At 40.1% G+C, this 21,925-nt stretch overlaps 1 protein-coding gene across 2 annotated transcripts in view; it reads left to right on the top strand.

Annotated features, from left to right (window-relative positions):
- Nucleotides 1-18,688, top strand: part of ZC3H6 (zinc finger CCCH-type containing 6) — a 34,400-nt gene extending 15,712 nt beyond the window's left edge. For both annotated transcript variants that reach the window (XM_039324522.1, XM_039324521.1), the window contains exons 5-12: nt 3,501-3,613; nt 4,686-4,802; nt 5,387-5,498; nt 6,732-6,841; nt 9,350-9,603; nt 9,973-10,442; nt 14,448-14,690; nt 16,358-18,688. In XM_039324522.1, the coding sequence (XP_039180456.1) occupies nt 3,501-3,613; nt 4,686-4,802; nt 5,387-5,498; nt 6,732-6,841; nt 9,350-9,603; nt 9,973-10,442; nt 14,448-14,690; nt 16,358-17,856 (2,918 nt within the window). In that variant the 3' untranslated portion in view covers nt 17,857-18,688. The remainder of the gene's footprint in view (nt 1-3,500; nt 3,614-4,685; nt 4,803-5,386; nt 5,499-6,731; nt 6,842-9,349; nt 9,604-9,972; nt 10,443-14,447; nt 14,691-16,357) is intronic.
- Nucleotides 18,689-21,925: the final 3,237 nt, after the last annotated feature.

Genomic DNA, 21,925 nt, shown 5'->3' with positions numbered 1-21,925 from the left:
TGCACTTAATTATATAGCTGGTAATCAAAACAGCTTCAAGTAGGCTTAGTAATAACATTAATTTGTTTATTTAGAACATATTTATCCTATAGGGTCCCATGTAACTCCCAAACAAAAAAAACAGAATTACAAAAATAGCAATAAAATATTTAAATATTAAATAAAGCAAGATTATATATGAGTGAGATGTATGTCTATTTGTTTATATTTTATATTTTGATAAGTTAAATAAAATTATTTAAAAAATAAAGCCTACATAAATTTATCAAACAGACATTTTTATTTCAGCCATACAGATTGTGGAGTTTTGAAATGTACAAAGAATACTCTGAAAATTATTTCAACATGTAGTATTGATACAGAAGCAATCCATTAAATATCCTGCCCATAAACCTTTCAGATCTTTAAAAGTCAATAATGCCAGCACTTTTGATTAAATTCAGAAACAAATTATAAGCCCATGCAACTATTTTAGCAAGAGAGTTTTACACTCCAATTATGCAGCATTTAGTAGTAAATGAACTGCAGTCTCCTAGACCATTTCAGAATATTTAAAAGTAGCTTTATATGAAGCACATTGCAATAGGCCAGAAGTAATATAATTAAAGTACTGTATGCGTTATTTTGGCAATAAGCTCAATATGGCCACATAGTAGTATCTATCTATATAATTTATATAGCCACCCATTTCATGAATATGTCTCTGGATGGCATACAGTTGAAACAAAACAGTTAAAAACAGAGCCTTAAAAACTATTTTAAAATTAAAAATATAAATACATTCACTGGAGAATGAATGGGAGAGTGCATTCAAGATCCACATAGTTATATTAAACTCTCTATTTATATTGGATCCCCAAGCCTGCTGACAAAACCATGTTTTAAGAGATTTCCGGAAAGTCAGTAGGGTCTACCTAATCTCATCAAAGCAGCAGAGAAGGCTCACTTTTGGGGTCCTGTCAGATGGAACTCCTTAGCAGATGTAATTTGTAACCTGCCCTTCCTGCCAGACCTGATTGGATAGCTAGATGTTGTTCCACAAATGACCCAGCCCCATGCCATGTAAGACTTCAAAGGTAAAAAACAGCATTTTGAGTTGAACCTGGAAGAAACTGGCAATCACAGAGCAGAGATGTAAGATATGCGAGTTCTAGAAGCACACGTTTGGTCTCACCACTGTATTTTGTACCAGTAGAAGCTTGTGAATACTTCTCAAAAGTAGCCCCATGTAGAATGCATTTCAGTAGTTCATTCAGGAGGAGATCAGGGCATGAGTAATTCAGAATAGAGCCTCCCAATTGAGGAATAGACACAACTGGCGCACAACACAAAGTTGTGCAAAGGCTCTCCTAGTCACAATGGCTACCAAACAGGAGTCATGAATCCAGAAGAACCCCCAGATTGTACACAATGTCTATTTGGGGCTATGCAATCCCAGACAACATCAAAGATGATACTTTCTCAGATTGAGGAGACTTCTAAAACTCAGTCTTGCTAGAGTTCAGCTGAAGCCTGTTGTTCCCCATCCATTTCCCCCACAGCCTCCAGTCAATGAGACTGATATCAATTGCACGCTTAGTTTGCCAAGGACAAAGATGAATAATTGAGTATCATCAGCATATTGTAGTGATCATATCTCATCCCATGGCAATAGTTATTCTTTCCTAGTAGTTTCATGTAGATACTAAACTGGAGTGAAGAGACTACTGAATCTATGGAATCCTACATAGCAGGGGTCAAGGGAGGGACCGCTCACTCCCAAATAACACTAACTGATTTCAGCTGGGGAAGAAGGAAGAGACCAAGCACAATACAGTGCCATCCACTCCCACCTTATGGAGCTGATCCAGAAAGATACCATGGTCAATGGTATCAGAGGCCACCAAGAGGCCAAGTAGAGCCATGATATATGGACTATCCCCATCCCACTCCTACTAGAGATCATCCAAAAGCATACTTCTGTTTCAGTTCCATGCCAAGGTCTGAATCTTCACTGAAAGGAGTCTAGATAATAGATGGTCTATTATGATGCATGCAGATTTGGGGACATAATATTTAAGTATGGAATAACTTACAAAATATTTTTCTTATATAAAAATTATAGGCAATAAAATTATAGGCAATATAACTTGCCATGAGTTGCCAAAATTAATTAAATTGTTTTATAAACTAAATTTTGAGAATTTTCCTAGCAACTTCCCGTTCACACATATGCCTATGCAAAGCAGTACTTTTGAAGGGCTGCCTTGAGTACATTCTTTCAAATGAAATGGTGCTTCAGTGTGGAAAAATGAGGTGCTCAGTCTTGGTACCTCCATTGGAAATTTTGAGGCTGGCCAATTTGCCTCATCAGAAATGTTTAGATGGCCAGCTAAGTAGCTGTCTCAGATAGCACGGCAACTCCATTGGGATGAGTTTTGCAAGGCTCTGAAGACCTGGTTTTGCCAATGGGCCTGGAGACCCCAGAATGGGATGGAACCCATCAAGTGGCTTGATTGATTGACTGATTGTTGCCAGAGAGCAGGGTATGTGTGTTTGTGTGTTATTGCTTTTTATTGTTTTTATATTGGGTGTTTATCTTTGTGAACTGCCCAGAGTCGCTGAGACTGAATTGGGCGGCCATATACATTTTTCTTAAATAAATAAGTGATTAGACATATGATGCTATTTTGGAAAGCTATGCTAAAGGAGTATTTCACTGAAGGCTTTATCAAAATAAAAACCCCAGCACAATGCAGTTGTGTATTATACATAAACTGCAGTATCTTCAGTAATTTTTTAAAGTATATCAAATTTATAAACAGCAAATAACAATTTGTTACTTTATAATCTTAGAAAATTTTTAAAAATCCTTTAAATAATAACCTTAAAACTGGTACATGTGTTGGTAGCCTCCAGGCCTAATGTACCAGTTGTCTACTCTGGACATTTTATTTGTACAGAAATTAGAAGTGAGGTTGGTTCCTGGAAGAACACAAAGAGATTGTGTTTTGTTTGCCAATTTGCTTCTGGGCAAAATAAAAGACTCTACATGGATTGGGCCAAGGCTGTTTGAAAGAAAAAAAAATTCTAGATGAAGCTCCACAGTCCATCTAAAAATGCTTGCTACTTGTTGCTGCAATCTATCTGCTGGCATTTAGGATCAAGCTTTTTATGTTGCTATTCTAGTTCTTTGGAATACACTAGTTTCTTACAGAATTGAAGATACAACTTCCTTATTAATTTTCAAATGGTCCTTAAGTCATCTTTTTGAACAGACTTTTAACAGTTAAATTAACAGTCAACTTTATCAGTAGATATTATTTGTTTCCTATTTTAATTTTTTAAATTATTTTAAATTTACTGTAAAATGCCAAGACACTTTAAAGTTGGCACTATATCAAGTTTAATGAATAATCACTACATAGAAAAATATAAGTGATATATACAATATAGTTTTTCTTCTGTATCATAATAAGTAATAAATTAATATGTTCATCCAGAAATTTGTAATCTTTTAGGTGCTACACAAATGAGCAATAGTTATGGTATTGGCCGAGGACGCAACATGCAAAAGAAACTGAAACGCAAAGATCGTGGAAGAGGAAGAGGGATAAATAAAGGATCTGAGGAAGTAAGTCAAGTGAAAATTGTTTATTGCATTAAAAATAGTGGTTTTTATTAAAGCTGTACATTGTAAAATGCTTTACTTTTCCTTCAGTAGCCTTAGAACTAACATAATTGCATTATGAAAAAAAAGTAACATACCGTATATTCTGGCGTATAGGGCGACCCGGCGTATAAGACGACCTGAGTTTGACGCCGGGTCGCAAGACGATCGACGCCGAGTCGCATGCCTAGAAAGTCGTCTTATACGCCAGAAATTACCTTATTTCCGGCGTATGACAACTCGGCGTATAAGACGACCCCCGAGTTCAGAGGCTGTTTCAACACTCTCAAAAGTCATCTTATACGCCGGAATATACGGTAATTAAGATAAATGTAAGTGATAGCTGCATTTGCAAAATCAGACTAATATAAATATAATCTTGGTGAGCTTAATAGCAGGAAAAAATTGGTTGGAAAACAGCCAGTGGCTGAATTGTCACTTTCATATCCTTGGTACTTTAAAAAAAATAAATTTTATTGTATTTTGATTTTCAAGATAGCTTTTTATTACTTGCTTGTTCATAAAGATGGGATCCTTCTATACAGCTGTACCCAACATTGGTATCTTTTATGATAAGAATTTTGTTCATATATATGTATATATGCGTGGAAACTGGATGTGAGATCAGCTTCCAACTCTCTGACCATCTATAAGGATCTGAAGACCTGGCTTCTCCAGATGGCTTGGGGCTCTAACAGAGGAGCATCACACTAGATGTGGTTGATGAATTAAGAAGCAATCCTATCTCCCCTCTGCACATCCTGCTCCCTCCCTCCCCATCTTTTAACTATGATTATATTTTTCATTGTAATTTTCATTTTTATTGTTTTAGAAATATTTATCTTTTCTTAAAATGCTTTTAATTTTGTAAGCTACCTAGAGTCACTTTGAAATGAGATGGCAGCAAATAAATTTAATAAATAAATAAATGATAAGTTTAATCATGAATAGATATTTTATCTTGTCATTGTGACTGTTTTGTTTTTGAATAACCTTTGAGAAATAACCACATTAAAATGGAGCCTTTGTTTAACAGGAAATGAAGCCAATAAAGAAATGGCCAACTATGAGTCAGGCATTCATAAACCAGCATACGGTGGAACACAAGGGAAAACAAATTTGTAAATATTTCTTAGAAGCCCGTTGTATTAAGGTGAATATATGATTGTACTTTTTTCTTCAAAGAAAGTAACAATTTATAGATTGTATTCTAGTTTGTTCAAAGTTTAAAGTTTAATTACTTATTATGTAATTTTTACCCTGCCAAATCCATTCATATGGTAATCAAAACCCAATGGCCATAAAAATTAATTATATAAAAATTATATCCAGCATTTATTAGATTTGGGGAAACTTTTTGTATATTCAATATAAATGATACTAGAGAAAATTATTGCTTAGAATAATACAAAGATTGGTGCGTATGTTTTGTTTGGTCACACTATTTCTAAAATTTCATGTGAACTTTCATATTTAGTATTGCATATATACATTCTACTAGTTAGCTCTTAGATATTGTTGCATCACTGAATATAGTTTCTTTAGCAGCCCCATCAATATGTAAATGTGTTAATAGAATATAATCTGTTTTCTAGTTTCATAATCTTCATATAATTGCAATTCAGTTTATCTTTTTGATGTAAAATTAATTTTTAATTTTCTTTGGTGGGGTAAAATAAAACAGTATGAAATGTAAAAAGTCATTATTGAAACTTATAATCTGTCTTTACGTTACAGGGAGATCAGTGTAAATTTGATCATGACGCAGAAATAGAAAAGAAAAAAGAAATCTGTAAATTTTACATTCAGGGTTATTGTTCCAAAGGGGAAAACTGCATTTACATGCATAATATCCTTTGACAAAAATGTCTCAGTCATATTATGATCAAAGCTGAAGTGATCATAATACTTTAAATGTTCCATTTATAATAGAATGTAGATGTTTCTAAGGACTAGAGGCTTTATTATTTATGTTTATTTATTTATTTATGAGACTTATATACCCTCTCTAAGCGGTGTACACCAGTAAACAATGTATATATATATTTACATTGCCCCCAACAATCTGGGTCCTCATTTTACCTACCTTGGAAGGATGGAAGGCTGAGTCAACCTTGAGCCGGTGAGATTTGAACCGCTGACCTGCTGAACACAGTCAGCTAAAGTGGCCTGCAGTACTGCACTCTAACTGCTGCGCCACCTCGGCTCTTTAAATATTACATTTAATGTAAAGTAAGTAACAGTTTTAGAAATGTATTCTTTTTTCCCCCTTTTGAAAGAATAATTTATAACAATTTTTAGAAAGGTGCACCAGATTAAAGATACAGCAAAGTAGGAGAAATGATTAATAATAAAACATAAATAAAAGCATTATGGAAAAGCTTTTTAGCAATGCATTCCCTCTTTTTCTTTTATTTATTTCTCTAACCCCTGCTTAAATTTGCTTAAACTTTGTTATGAATACAGTAGTCCTCAACTTACAGTTTATTGTAACATATGGTTAAGAATAAATGCCTGAGGAATTGTGAGAATTGTGGCTGCTTCCAAAGAGGTTGTGGCAGTCATTAAGTGAAGTGCCCATGTGATTCCCTCACTAAACCACAATCCTTACTTTCCCTGTTGCAGTTGTTATGTGCAGCATGGGGTTCCTTGGGGTAGAGGAAGCCCTGGGAAGGCCCAGGCTACTCTGCAACACCTCCCCAACTCACACGTAACCTGCCCCAGGTCTCCAAGGATTTCCTCCACCCACTGAGGTACTTTATGCTCTGCTTCCTGTCACTGGATCCAACAGAATTGGGCTTCCTCTCTCCCCTGCATCATACCAGTCCACTTTCCTTTTCCAAAAATTGCCTATCAGATGGAGAAGCAGCTGAGCTACCATACAACCCTCATATTCAGAGGTTGCATGTTACTGTTCTGGAAGCGGGTGCCATTTTGGAAGCGGCCACAATTCTCTTGATTCTTCAGGAATTTATTTTAAGCATATGTTACAATAAACCTTTTTAAGAAAGTAATACCAAAATTATGGGAATTTCACTAGTATTAAAAGTTATCTTGTTTAGTTTCCTTAATATTTGATTACATGAATTTCCTTGCAAGTTCTATCACACAGGAGCAAAATGCTACCACGGTGACAAATGTAAGTTTTCTCATGATCCTCTAACTAAAGAGACAAAAGAACTGCTTGATAAGGTAAGTAATGCTATCCAAATGAAACTTTGTATTTCAAAATCAAACTTTGTAATAAAAAATGCTTCTAGCTTTTCAAGAAAACTAGATAAGTTGATTGAGAGTCAGTTGCATGTGAAATGCACCTAAGCAACTGAAAAACAGAACTTTTTTTATTCTTCCTATAAACACGTTCTACAAAGCAAGAAATCAGTTTATATATTTTAGTGGAAGATTTTTGCCCTAATCTCTTATTAATATATTTAAGGAGATTACAACTACTGGTACTTAGGAAATCTAATCTGTTTCAAAGTGTTCTCTCTGTTTTTCTATTATACATCAAATACCTAATGAAGGAAGACAGATTATGACTTTCTAAAAAAAGATCATAATATCCTTTAGTTACCATTTTTTGTCTTTTGTAACATGTACGCATAAGCATGTTAAGGCAATCTACAGTCTTGTATGTGAGTTCATGTATGCATATGAAACGGAGGATTTGTGCAAACGTGTGAAATTGGAAGGGAACTATGCAGAAGTTATCCTCTCATACAAAGTAGACTTGCTTATGGTTCTTTGCTTGTGCCCATTGAAAAACAAAACATATTTATATTCAGTTGAACTTGGGGTGAGGGAGGGTAGTGTGCATTCAGCAGGTTATTCCTTTTCTTTACCTCCAGATTTTTTTGGGGGGGGGTATTTTGAATTTGTGATGTTTACTGGAGTATGAATCCACTCTTTCTATGTAAAGAATGATGTGCAATTGTTGAATTCTGATCAAATAGGAAACTACTTGAAAAATTGTTTTCTTATGAAACACCCTATTCCTCCCCAATTAGAACAGAACAGAACAATAGAGTTGGAAGGGACCTTGGAAATCTTCTAGTCCAACCCCCTACACAAGCAGGAGACCTATACCATTTCAGACAAATGGTTGTCCAATCTCTTCTTAAGTCTCCAGTGTTGGAGCACCCACAACTTCTGGCTACAACTCCTTCCACTGATTAATTGTTCTAACTGTCAGGAAATTTCTCTTTAGTTCTAGATCAATTCTCTCCTTGATTAGTTTCCATCCATTGCTTCTTGTCCTGCCTTCAGGTCCTTTGGAGAATAGATTGACCCCTCTTCCTTGTGGCAGCCCCTCAAATAGTGGAACACCTATCATGTCACCTTTAGTCCTTCTTTTCATTAAACTAGACATACACAATTCTTTCAATCATTCTTCATATGTTTCAGTCTCCAGTCCTCTAATCCTCTTTGTTGGTCTTCTCTGCACTCTTTCTAGAGTCTCAACATCTTTTTTTATATCATGGTGACCGAAACTGGATGCAGTATTGCAAGTGTAGTCTTACAAAGATATTACAAAGTGGTATTATATAAAGTTTTGGAACATTCTTTTAGTGCTAAGAATTTGGATGGTGGTCTGTAAAATCAAGCTTAAGAAAGGAATGGAAAGTCTTCATAAAGTCATGTGCTCATTTCTTTCCCCTTGGCCAATAATTTTCACATGAAAAAGTACAGGGTAGGCAGTAGCTGAATAAGAACTGTTTATTGAAAATATTCCAAGTAGAAACTATCCTTTAATGCCATTACTCAGCTTCTGCTATGCCATACCTTACTCCTTTAGGAAAATCATGAAGCAGGAGAAACTGGACAGCGTGAAAATGATCTTTAAAATGACTCTAAGTAGTGTTTGTTTAGTGCTGGTTTTGTCCTGTATCTTCTGTTTTGGGACATGCTGGTGGGGAAAGCTGATTATGTTGTTTCAAGATGCTCCCTCTGTAAGATCTAGTTCAGTGGTGGCGAACCTATGGCATAGGTGCCAGAGGCAGCACTCAGAGCCCTCTCTGTGGGGACGCGCGCCATCGCCCCAGTCCTAGGCCTTCAGCTGGGTTTTATAAAACCTTTTCGCTTTAGGCCTCTGCCGCCATGTACAAAAAAAAAAAAGGTTCAATCAATCAGTCAATTTCAACTTCTCACGGGAAAAAAAAAAGATCATGTAAAGTTGGAATTGATCGATTGAACTTTTTAGTCCCACCCAGTCTGCTATTACCACTGCAGCCACGCCCACCCAATGGGCCACGCCCACCCACTGGGCCACACCCACCCAGCACCTGACGATGTATAAGTGGGTTTTGGGTTGCAGTTTGGGCACTCGGTCTCTAAAAGGTTCGCCATCACTGATCTAGTTTCAAACCAGCTGGATTGTAGACAGAGGTGGAATTGTACTTTGTCCCTTGCCATATATAATTTAATTCATGGGTCCAGTACTATTCTGTACTCCAGTTTAGGCTAAATTATGCGTGAACTTTTATTAAATGTTCATAGAGTACGAATTTGGAAGAAAGACTCCAAATTAATACGTACTGATGTCTTAATGTTGTAGGTTCTACATGTTTTAAGGTATTCTAATTTAATCTGATCTATAAATAGCAGGTATCATAGATTTCAATAAGTGCTTTTGCCATGAACTTCTAAAATAGCTGCCAATAGCCCACATATTCTGATTATATTTTAATGTGGTGTTTTAAGGTACTGAATACTGAAGATGAGCCTCAGAATGATGATGAAAAAGAAGTGGAAGAACTTAGGAAACGTGGCATAATTCCTCTTCCTAAGCCACCTCCAGGGGTTGGACTTTTGCCCACCCCACCGGAGCCATATTCATTTATAGAGGAAGATGCAGAAAACTTTCAGGATCCCTCTGGCGAGTTCAAGAAAATTCCATCCCTCTTTGAAATTGTTGTGAAGCCTACTGTGGATTTAGCACATAAAATTGGGAAAACGTAAGTCTAGGAATTCTTAAAATTATACATTATATTTTAATGAGGAAATCAATTTCAGAAAATGGATTATTTTAAACAAACCTTACAGTAAATGAATTCAGAATACATTACAGTATCTAGTTAGGGCAACTATTTCCTCTCTCACATTTTGTATAGCTGTACAAGTATATGAATTGTAGAATTTACTGTATAGAGTAATCTGGGATTAAAGAAAATATATTGAATAATAGTAATCACCTTAAAAAACACAATTTGGGGAAGATAGTATATTTTGCCCCTTGCAGATTTTTTAGATAGTACTGCTTGTCAATTGTGTTCTGATTTTAATATTTGTACACAAATGTACTTGACCTGGCTTTCTTTTTACAGTCCGCCAGCATTCTATAATAGTACATCGCCCCCTGGACCAGAGTTTGAAGGAAATGATCCTCACATATATAACAGAGAATCAAGCCCAGGACATAATGGACCAGCAGGGCATCCAGGATCTCCTGGTCATCCTTGTATGGGTTCAGTGGTGCCACATAGTCCACCTTTGCAGCCAGTTCCTGCAGGATACTTAGGACCACAAGGTCAAGCCAGTGGACCTATGCATGGAAATCAGGGTGGTCCACCTTTAACACCACCTGGTGTGTCATACAACTGTGCAGTGGGTCAAGAACATATGGCAAACATGCCCAGAGACAATCATTGCCCACCTGGTCCACCATACCAGCACATTCCTAGTGAACGGCAGTCAAATCCTGCATATGAAACTCTTCAGAATCCAGCTAATTTCTATGACAACTACTATTCACATCAGGCTGTGCATAATTTCCAAACAACCAATAATGCTAATGGTAAGTTTTAATTTATAAAATTGTTTCATTTTAATTCATCACTCTAAACTGAACAATCTTATCTGTTGATAGTAAACCTAGTTTTCTGCAAGCATTCAGCATTTAAATTTGAGAATTAAGTGAGGTGCAGACAATTAATTCAAGACATATATGTAAGTGTTTTCAAAATGAACATATTAATAGGAAAAAATATGGAAGGAAAGTGATAATCCATGTATTCTGCATTGGAACAGTTTCACCTCTTTCTAGATTTTTTGTAAATGGGATCTGGAACACCTTAGATAAGTGTATTGCATGTATCATACACTCATAACGTGTGTGTGTGTGTGTTTTCAAGTCATTCTTGACTCCTGGCAACTGCTTGGACAAGACCACACAGTTTTGGTGGTAAGATTTTGGGAAGTGGCTTGCCATTGTCTTCTTCCTAGGGCTAAGAATTATTGACCTAAAGCTGACTTTATGCCTAAGACAAGATATAGAAGTCATCATCTCTCAGTTTTTAGCTTGTTTTTAGCCTGTTGCCCTAAACCAGGGGTCAGCAACCTGCAACAGTGAAAGAGCCACTTGGATCCATTTCCCTCACAAAAAAAAAATCCTGGGAGCCGCAAAATGTGCGCGCGCACACGCGCGCGCACGCGCATGCGCACAGAACACAGGGCTTGATTGAAGAGAGGAGCTTAAGGCAAAACGTGCGCCTGCCCTGCCCCCCATCCAGCTCTGGTATGAACGGGCTCTGCAGTCCTGGCTTCTCTTCCCTTCGGAAAAGACTGCTCTCCCCTCACCCCGCGCTCTCCCTCTCTGGGACTTTCTTCTTGCTGCCTTTTGGCGCGAAGGTTCCCAGGGAGCGGAGGAGGAAGCCGACGGAGAGAAAGAGCTGCTGCAGTGAATGTTCTGAGGCAGCAGAAGACGGTCGCTCGGGCTCGCCTATCTCAGCCTGCTGCAGGAGGCTGGAGTTGAGGCTTCTGGTTTGCTCTGGGAGGGGTGCTTGGAAAAGGGAGGATGGGAAGCGGAAAGTGGGAGAAAGGACGCCTTCCAGCTCTCTGGGGTTCTTTCGCTGGGAGGTGAGGAAGCAGCAGTTCTGCTCCGTGGGAGGTGGGAGCAGGCAGCCTCTCCTTCAAACTTTGCCAAGTGACTCCAGGAGCGAAGCGAGCTACGAGTCCTAGGAATGTCAACTTTGCGAAAGAGGGAGGCGATGGTGGGATTAAAATAAAACGGGGGGGGGAGGTTGAGGAAACCCAGCAGATGCTTACATCAGAGGGCCAGCAAGAAAGGCAGGGAGAGGAAGAAAGCTTTCGGGGCTTGTGCACAGACATAGCGGACTCTTTCTCGTCTCCTGCCCTTGCTGCATCTCCTGTGGAGATCATTTGCAGCTCTCTGTGTCTCTGCAGCTTGCTTCTTGAAGCGATTTCAATCAGCCCCATTCATTGCCAAGAATCCCCATGGAAGTCAATGGAGGTCTGCGGCGAATCAAAAAGCCAGCTGCAGTACCTCCACGTCCGTTGATTTGACCGGCTCAGCGGCCCGGGGACGAGCAGGAACCGATGCCCCCACTGCCCGCCGGGCTTGCTGCCTGGCCTGGGGAAACACAAGGCAGGCTTAGCGCCCCGGGGACGGCCAAAACCCAATGCCCCTGTCGGCCGCACTGCCGCCCAGCCCGGGGAGACGCGAGGCAGGCTCAGCGCCCCGGGGACGGCCAAAATCCAATGCCCCTGCCGGCCGCCACTGCCGCCCAGCCCGGGGAGACACGAGGCAGGCTCAGCGCCCCGGGGACGGCTACAAACAAATGTCCCCGCCACTTGCTGCCTGGCCCAGGAAAAAACAAGGCTGGCTCAGCGGCCCGGGGACAGCTACAAACCAATGCCCCTGCCGCCTGCCGCACGGCCCGGGAAGATGCAAGGCTGGCTCAGTGGCCCGGGGACGGCCAAAACCCAATGCCCCTGCCGGCCGCCACTGCCGCCCAGCCCGGGGAGACGCGAGGCAGGCTCAGCGCCCCGGGGACGGCCAAAATCCAATGCCCCTGCCGGCCGCCACTGCCGCCCAGCCCGGGGAGACGCGAGGCAGGCTCAGCGCCCCGGGGACGGCTACAAACAAATGTCCCCGCCACTTGCTGCCTGGCCCGGGAAAAAACAAGGCTGGCTCAGCGGCCCGGGGACGGCTACAAACCAATGCCCCCGCCGCCTGCCGCACGGCCCGGGAAGATGCAAGGCTGGCTCAGTGGCCCGGGGACGGCCAAAACCCAATGCCCCTGCCGGCCGCCACTGCCGCCCAGCCCGGGAAGATGCGAGGCTTGCTCAGCGGCCTGGGGATGGCTACAAACCAATGCCCCCGCCGCCTGCCGCACGGCCGGGGAAGATGCGAGGCTGGCTCAGCGCCCTGGGGACGGCCAAAAACCAATGCCCCTGCCGGCTACCACTGCCGCCCAGCCCGGGGAGGCGCGAGGCAGGCTCAGCGCCCCGGGGACGGCCAGAAACCAATATCCCCGCCATCTGCCGCCCGGGGAGACACGAGGCCGGCTCAGCGGCCCGGGGACGGCTACAAACCAATGCCCCCGCCGCCTGCCGCACGGCCCGGGAAGATGCGAGGCTGGCTCAGCGCCCTGGGGACGGCCAAAAACCAATGCCCCTGCCGGCCGCCACTGCCGCCCAGCCCGGGGAGGCGCGAGGCAGGCTCAGCGCCCCGGGAACGGCCAGAAACCAATATCCCCGCCATCTGCCGCCCGGGGAGACACGAGGCCGGCTCAGCGGCCCGGGGACGGCTACAAACCAATGCCCCTGCCGCCCAGCTCGGGAAGATGCGAAGTCAGCTCAGCGGCCCGGGGACGGCCAAAAACCAATGCCTCTGCCGGCCGCCACTGCCGCCCAGCCCGGGAAGACGCGAGGCTGGCTCAGCGGCCCGGGGAGGGGCAGGAACCGATGCCCCCGCCGGCTGCTGCCCCCGCTGGGCCTACCGCCTGGCCCGGGGAAGGGCAGGAACCAATGCCCCTGCCGGCCGCTGGCCCCGCCAGGCCTGCTGCCCAGCCCAGGGAGACACGAGGCCGGCTCGGCTGCCCCTCCGCCTGGTGCAGGTAAGCCCCCTCCCTCCTCCCCACTCACCCTCCATCTCCGGGTCTGCTCCTGCTTGGCCCACTAGGGCCGCAGCTTGCGGGAGGGCTGGCCCTTTCAACGGAGGCTCTGCTGGGCCGCTCCCAGCATCGATCCTGGGGCTTCCCCGCGCGGCTCTCTGGCCACATGCACCTCGGACTGGGCCAGCCCCGGAAAGGCCCTTCCTGGCCACCAGGGGGCAGGGCATCTGGCTGCAGGGCCAATCGGGAGCAAGGGGCAAATCTGCATGTGTGTGAGAGAGAGAGAGATAGAGAGAAGGGAAGCACAAGTGCCTCTCTGTCTCTGTCTGTCTCTCTCTCTATGAAAATGGCGGAGAAGGCTCCGGAGCCGCAGGAGGTGGCTCAAAGAGCCGCATGCGGCTCCGGAGCCGCGGGTTGCCGACCCGTGCCCTAAACTATTACATCAAGCTAGATCTTATATTATGTATACATTTACAGTACATTTTCCTAAAGGAGTATATTGCAATGATTCATTTCTATTCAGGAGCCTATCATTTCAGCCTCAGCAAGTAAAATATTAGTCATTAGCTTTCCTTATGCAGAACATTTGCCTGCTTCTCCAGCCCTTTAGAAAGGGATGTGTGCCTGCTTGGCACTGCTACTTTGAATTGAAAAGCTGATAAAAAGTGAAATAATGATGGCTTAGGAATCACTCCTTAAAGACATCTTTGAGAACACTGGGCCTTTTCTTTAGAAGAGCCATTTAAAAAAAAAAAAAAGTTCAGTTTGGTTTAGAGTACTCTAGATACTTTTTCTGCATATCTACCAAGGAGCCCCAAGCTAGTCTCAGTTTTGGAAGAACTATCACACAACTATACTTGATTTTATAGCAGGTTTATTAAATGATGCTAAGTGACTTCGAAAGCTTCATAATAAACACTAATTATTTTTAATATTTAATGCAGATGCTACATGGCAAGGAGACTTTACAGAACCCCAGTCTTACATAAATTCTTCAGATTCACATAACAGTGGAAATGAGTATGAATCAGATTGCGCCACTACAGCAGGACACAATTCGGCTATGAATGTACCTGATTTTCTTCCTGCAATGCAGAAAGCCCTTTTTGTAAGGCTTAGTCAAAAACATCAAGATGATGGAGAACAGATGAGCAATCAGTGTCAAAGATCACTGAGTAGAGAAGAAGGTATTTTCAGATTAAGCATTTGTCAAATATAATACTATATTGTATGTTGTTTCTTTTTCAGATATCGCAATACTTTACTGTATCCTTCCTTCTTACGTTTATTATACTCATTGTAATTTTTATTAAGCTCATCATTTATGTGTTTCATAATCAACTCCCAATTGGTCCAAGCGAAGAGAGTTCTGTGGCTGAATCTCTAATGAAAAGCATGCACGTAACTGTTATAGAACAGTCATACAGATGGACTGATTGATTCCCTCTTATATGTTGGCATAACATTGACTTATATTTTTCTTTTTTTATACATTTTATGTTCATTATAAGATAAAAATAGAAAAAAAGAAGTTAAATTTAAATAAATCCAGAGAGGAAAAAAGTGGTAACTCCCAACTTTTCATTGAAGTAGAATACATACATACATACACATGCACAGACACACGCACACACATATACACATACAAAAAAACTACCCTTTTGCTTTGCATTTCATAACATTTCAAACTTTTTCTATAATAACAAAATCATTCTAATCATTTAAAGTTTGGTTTATTTCAGTTTCAAGCAAAAAGTTCAGAAGAGGTTTCCAAGTAGAAACAACAATAGATAAATTCTCTTTAATTAAAACAGTCAGTTTTACCATCTCTGATAACTCCATCATTATTACTGTCTACTCTTCCATTCTGGACACTAGCGTGTCTTTCTATGAGTCTTTTGCTAATAGCTAACAAAAATTGATACATTCAGAATACAATTGTGCAATACCTCCCATAAATAGTCTGAAATTTTAAAGGATTTTGGTGATCTCAAGACACTAGTGATACTCTTTTTATGCTGCCTTGATTATTTTTATAAATAATTTCAGGCACTGAACATACATAATAGTGCTTCCTTCTATTTTCCCCATAAAAATAATCCTGTGAGATGGGTTGGGCTGAGAAAGAGACTTGCCCATGGTCATCTAGCTCAGGGGTCCCCAACCTCTGGGCCATGGTCCACTAGTGGGTCATGAGTATTTGCAACCAGGCCGTGGAAATGGTGAGCGAGCATGCGCATGCAGATGCCCACTTGCACGAACAGCAGATGAATGCATGCAGGCACACTCCATTTATGTACCCGCCTCTTGTGCAAATGGAGCTGTGTGTGCTTGCTGGCTGCTCACCTCCCCCCCGCCACCAGCCCGCAAAGCTGGAAAGGTTGGGGAACTCTGATCTAGCTGGCTAATCTGATATAATAATAATGTTTTTAAAATTATAGTTTTTTTGTTTTTAAATAAAATAAAATTTTAAAATAAAATGATTTGAAAATAAAGTAAAATTATGTTTTAAATTTGGAGTTATGCAGGGGGTATTCTAGATTTCTTATATGCTTTTAGGACTTCAAAAGTGCTTAAAATCCAGAGTAAGATATTATCTGAAGTTACATAGCCCCAATGTTTTTAAAAAGGCTTAACTTTTGAGGGTTTTGGAGTTGAATTTTGCTGACTACAAGATGAAAGACTATAAAGGTATATAGCTAAACCAATATAAACAACAATTTATATTTTAATAGAAGCTTAAAATTTCATAATAGTGCTTTGCAACTTTTATTCATATCAAATGATAGAATCTTATTTTGGACAATATATATAGTATGTTCCTAAGATTTAATGATCTCTTTTTTCCTTTTAGATGATAATGTAAATTGGTACTCTAGTAGTGAAGAAGAAGAAGGAAGCAGTGTTAAATCCATACTGAAGACCTTAAAAAAACAAAGTGAAACATTTCGAAATCAGCATTCAGCAGATCAGCAGCTGCGTGTTATGCCAGTTGACCCGAGACTTGCTAAGGAACGTGGTTCAGGAAACCAGGCTGTTGATCCAAGACTCAGATCAGCTTCAAGATCAAATGCTAGGAAATCATCAGAATCGGGAGTCTTGGATCCAAGGCTTGCACGAGATCCAAGAACCTTAAAGGGTAATGAAAGCAGTCATGGAAGCTCCTCTACGAGTGGAGCAAAACTGGATGTGCATTATCCACACCCTGTTGTCAAGATCACGCAAAAAGGATTGGATGAAGATGATGAAGATGCTGAAAGAGAGTTAAGAGACAGAGCTTTTCTCATACCATTGGAACCTCTTCCTGGAGTAACATTACGAGATCCAAGATCTCAGCTTAGACAGTTCAGCCATATTAAAATGGACATTGTTCTAAGCAAACCCAATTTTGCTAAGCATATTGTATGGGCTCCTGAAGATTTACTCCCAGTACCTTTGCCAAAACCAGATCCAGTATCTTCAATCAATTTACCCCTTCCTCCACTTATAGCTGACCAACGATTTAATCAATTAAGGAATAGCAAAAGTGATTCTATCCTAAGTACAGTTCCATCTGATCCACGACTAGCAGCAAAAGCAAAAAATAACATAAACTTAGCAAACAGGAGTGGATCTTTGGAGCACTCTACAGATTTGCATCCTGGTAATACGAACAAGTTAGGAGATCCTCGCTTACAAAAATCCACTGACCCCAGACTGCATAGACTGTCCAGTACAGACTCCCATCATGGAACAGTGAAAGATCTTTTGCCTTCAAAAACTGATCCTAGGTTGGCCAGATCCAGCACTTGTACATCACAGTCCTCAGAAGCTTCAGTCTTCCAGTCTGACTCAGATGCATTGCCTCCATATGCGCCCAAGTTGTCATCTGCAAGTTCCAAACTAGGCACCTCTAGTTCAATAATAAGTGGCATTAGTTTGTACGATCCAAGAAATCATACATCATTGGATTCTTCTCCAGTTAATTCAGGAGAGAATGGAGAAAACCAGAAAAAGGGTATTTTGAAAAACACTGGTCAGAATGAAGTAGCCACCTCAGAAGAACAGTTGCCTCAAAAAGCATCCCTGCACGTAGAAAAACATGCGGAAGCATTTGGAGAAACCAATTCAGAGAAAGTAGGTAATCTCAATAAATCTCAGGCTAAACACTCCAGTTCTGCTCCAGCGGTGCACAACCTTCCTATCCAAGCTTTATCAGGGTTAATCAGACCACAATATAGTGATCAGAGGCAAGTAAGGCAGCCTGGGCAGATCACTCCAGCACTAGAAAATGATCCAAATGGGGAATCAGATGACAAATCGCTGAAAGATGTTTTCAAGACTTTTGACCCAACTGCTTCACCTTTTTGTTAGCTAATTGTTAAGATTTTTTACCATTGTGAATAATGCTGGTTTCTGCGGTTTTGTAACTGGTTTACCTCTATGCTTTATTTATTTTTAAATTATAACCAGAAATACTTTGGGGCTGCTATTTTCAGAACTACATGCAGTAATACAGTATACTATAGTGTTTGCCAATTTGGTATTTTCTATATAAGTTTCCCATTTCAGGGATATGAATCATTGATCCGTTTAAATAAAAGTATATATCATGTTAGATCTGAGAGAAGCACTTTCATTGTAAATCATCATTAAGGGATTCAATTAAAGACTTGTATATGTGTAATGTGTCTTTTCAAAATCAACATTTTATGTTTGCCACTTTTGTATGATTGTACAGTTTCAAGCAATATAATGTACATTACTATGAGAAACATTATTTAAGATGACAATTATCTAATCTTCTTAAGCCCAACTTGCTAAGCATTTGACACAGGGCAACATTTTTTACTCCTGAAACTGATATTCTTAGCCTAAAAGATATTGTATTACATACTGAGGAGCAGAAAAAACTTTTTAAAGTATTTTATTCTATGCTGTATATATAAAAATGCAAAGGACATAACTAAAACATTATTGTTAAAATAGAAAACACCTAGGTCTATAAAATGTATTTACTTTTTCATGTATACACTATTCTCTATTGTGTTATGTCACATTGTGGTGTTCATGTATTCAATGTATTTTTGTATTCAGCTGCTTAATTTGTATTGCTTTTTTGTATTGATGTAATGACAGTAACATGTATTCATGTGTCTGGCATTTTTAACAAATTAAAAGAGTGAAATCTCTGACTTTCCACAGAGTCATGTGGTTTCCTTTGACAGTGTTCACTTTGAGAGCAGGCAACTAAATTTCATTTTCGATGTGTGCTGTTTTGCCCACAGTAAAAAAAAGGATAAGGTTATCTTATATGTGATTTCATGAACAGAAAATTTCATGAATTTCTGATGTAACTCTGACTTCTTACGTTGCCAACCACCTTTGGTGAAGACCATTTGAAATAACCTTCTGGCCAAAATATTACACCTGAATTTTCATCTTGCAAAAATCAAAAGCTTCACTTTTGCAAGTCATCAGTGGGCAGCATAAAGTAATTGTGGCAAAGTGATTGAGGAGAAAAAAGTTCATTAAGCAAACTGAATAAATTTGTAAAAAAACTAAGATGCATTGTGTTAGCCAATGTAGTTAACAGCAAATGTCAGAAATTTTGAAATATTCTCCAGGACATCTGTTTCCTCGGGTCTTAGGCATACAATATCATATTTACAGGTTTCTCTAAAGTAAAGAAGATATTTTACTAAAACTCAGTTAAAGTTAAAACAGGCTAATGTTTATGTTAGTTTAGCATTCATGTTATATCAGCATCAAGACTTATAAAACATTGTCAGACCCATCTGAGGCACAAGAAAAAACTAGCTGTCCATTCCAAACAGATGAATGGCCTTTCCATAAATTCTCTTTATATTTTTCTGAGTCAATTATTTTATCATTCATTTCTCAGGTATGACATGTGCCACATTGAAAGTAGCCTGACATACTAATTTCATTCTCAAATCAAAATGTTAGAAACTAAGCAAACCCAAGTTTGATTACTACAGGAAAATAGGCCAGACTGGGAAGTCAACAGACATCCTGGAAAGTGCAAATAATAAACCAAAAACTTGCCAAAGAGGAAGAAACAGAAGAAAACAAAATGAAGAGTCCTTAGTGCTTGTTTTCTTGCAGAGAAGCAACTTAGAACTAAGGAGAAACCTCCTGACAGTTAGAACAATTAACCAGTGGAACAACCCGCCTCCAGGAGCTATGAATGCTCCAACACTGGAAGTTTTTAAGAATAGACTGGATAGCCATTTGTCTGAAATGGGTTGCTGTTATTATTATTTCATTACCTTAACTAGGTAACATCATCATTGCTAGTAAGGAATGCTGTTTGCTGTCAGTTTATATTCTGGTGTCTTGTCTGGGTGGGTGGGGGTGATTTTAGGGATCTTTTGGTTGGGCTATTTACTAATGGCTCTTTGGCCATTTCTTTTGGGATATTGCTTATTTGATTGTTGGTCTGAAGTTGACCTTGGAGTTAATCTATGCTGATCTGAGTGCTAATTACTAGTGGTGATTACTACTGGGTGCTGATTACTACTTACTAGTACTGATGATGTTACCTAGTTAGGGTAATAAAACATCTGAAGAAAACAAACAAGCTCAGAGAGCATCAAGGACCCCTCATTTCAACCCTAAGCTCCTTTATTGAAAACAAAGTGCACATCAGAAAAAAACAACTGGAAATTGCTGAGAAAAGTCTTAAAAGGAACTTAAATAGTTTCATAGAGCTGATGGAAGAGACAAGCAATTTTATTTATTTATTTTATTTATGAGACTTATATACCGCTTTAAGTGCAAGCACTCTCTAAGCGGTGTACACCAGTAAGCAATGTATATATATATTTACATTGCCCCCAACAATCTGGGTCCTCATTTTACCTACCCCGGAAGGATGGAAGGCTGAGTCAACCTTGAGCCGGTGAGATTTGAAGCAATATTACAACAACATGTAAAACGTAAGATGGAAACACATGGAAAAAAACATTAACAGGTTATGGTTTAAGATGTGTTAAAGGATAGGAGACGTGTGATGGCTCAATGGTTAAAGACACTGAGCTTGTCAACTAGAAAGCTGACAGCCCAGGTTGAAGACCCAAGTGCCGCGTGATGGTGTGAGCTTCCATTACTTGCCTCTGCTCCTGCCCACTTAGCAGTTCAAAAGCATGCAAGTGCAAGTAGATGAACAGGCACCACTGGTGGGAAGGTAAGGGCATTCTGTACACCTTGGCGTATAATCATGCTGGCCACATGACTATGGCAATGTCTTTGGATAACTCTGGCTCCCTTGGCCAAGAAACGGAGATAGCACTGCCCCCTTAGAGTTGGAAACAACTGGACAGAGAAAACTTTTATTTTTACCTTATGACATCAGCCTTCAAGACACTTTACAAGATATTTCCAATTTACAGTGTTAAAATGCCCGGTTTTTGAGACATTAAAAAAAAAAAGATGAAGATAAATCACTTTGGAATTTTTTCCATCTTTAATATCATATATAAATTGTACGCTTTAACTGAAAAACAAACTGAAATCTTTTAGGGGAAAAATAATAAAAATGTACAATAGCGTGGTTGTGTGAGTGTGCACTTGCTTTAATTCTTTCTTGAAAAACTTTTTGATTTTTATGACAGCATTCAGTCTTTTGTCATCATGACACATCTTGCCTTGGAATCTTTGCCAAGATTTTGAAGTGATAAATAACTAATGCTTTAAGGATTAACCATCAGCAGTACAGAAGCATGCAGTCAAGAAATATGCCAGAGTGGTACTTGGTAGTGCAACCATGAAGATTTTGGAGAAGAGATTCAGATGCTGTGATGTGTCTATATCTACCAAGATCAAGATTATGCAAGCAATGATATTCCCTGTGACATTCTATGTAAGCAAAAACTAATGAAGACAAAAATAAATGATCCTATGGGTTATGGAAAGCAGAAAACATGTTAACATCAAGAAGCTCATTTCTTCAAGTACAATCCTCTTTTAACAACTTTGTCCAAATCCGCTTGAACTGTGGAGTTCTTGGTGCTCTCTTAGCTTGCTTATTTGCTTGCAGATGTTTCATTACCCAACTTGGTAACAACATCAGAGAGCACCAAGGCTCCAGAGATCATAGGACTTGGCAGTCAATAAATCTGGAGAGCAATCAGTGGGGTGAAGCTGTCTTAGATAACATGTTTCCTTACTCATCCAAACTCCCTATTTTAATGCTAATTTTTTAAACTGTGCTTTCATTTTATACTTTTAGTAATTTCATCATACAAGCAGACCTCACTTAGTGACCAAAATCAGGATCAGCAGCTCTGTTGTTAAGCATGGGAAATCATGTGACTATGTTTCCTTTTCCCTACTCTTCCACCCTCTAGACTGCTCATCCCACTGCTGAGATAATTAGCAAGAAGGGAATGTTTCTAGTTACTTTAATTGGAGAGAAAAG

This window comes from Crotalus tigris, unplaced genomic scaffold, assembly GCF_016545835.1.
Source record: "Crotalus tigris isolate CLP2741 ecotype Arizona unplaced genomic scaffold, ASM1654583v1 scf7180000024302.2721777, whole genome shotgun sequence".
NCBI classification, from domain to species: domain Eukaryota; kingdom Metazoa; phylum Chordata; class Lepidosauria; order Squamata; family Viperidae; genus Crotalus; species Crotalus tigris.
This window is presented reverse-complemented; position numbering and strand designations above follow the sequence as displayed.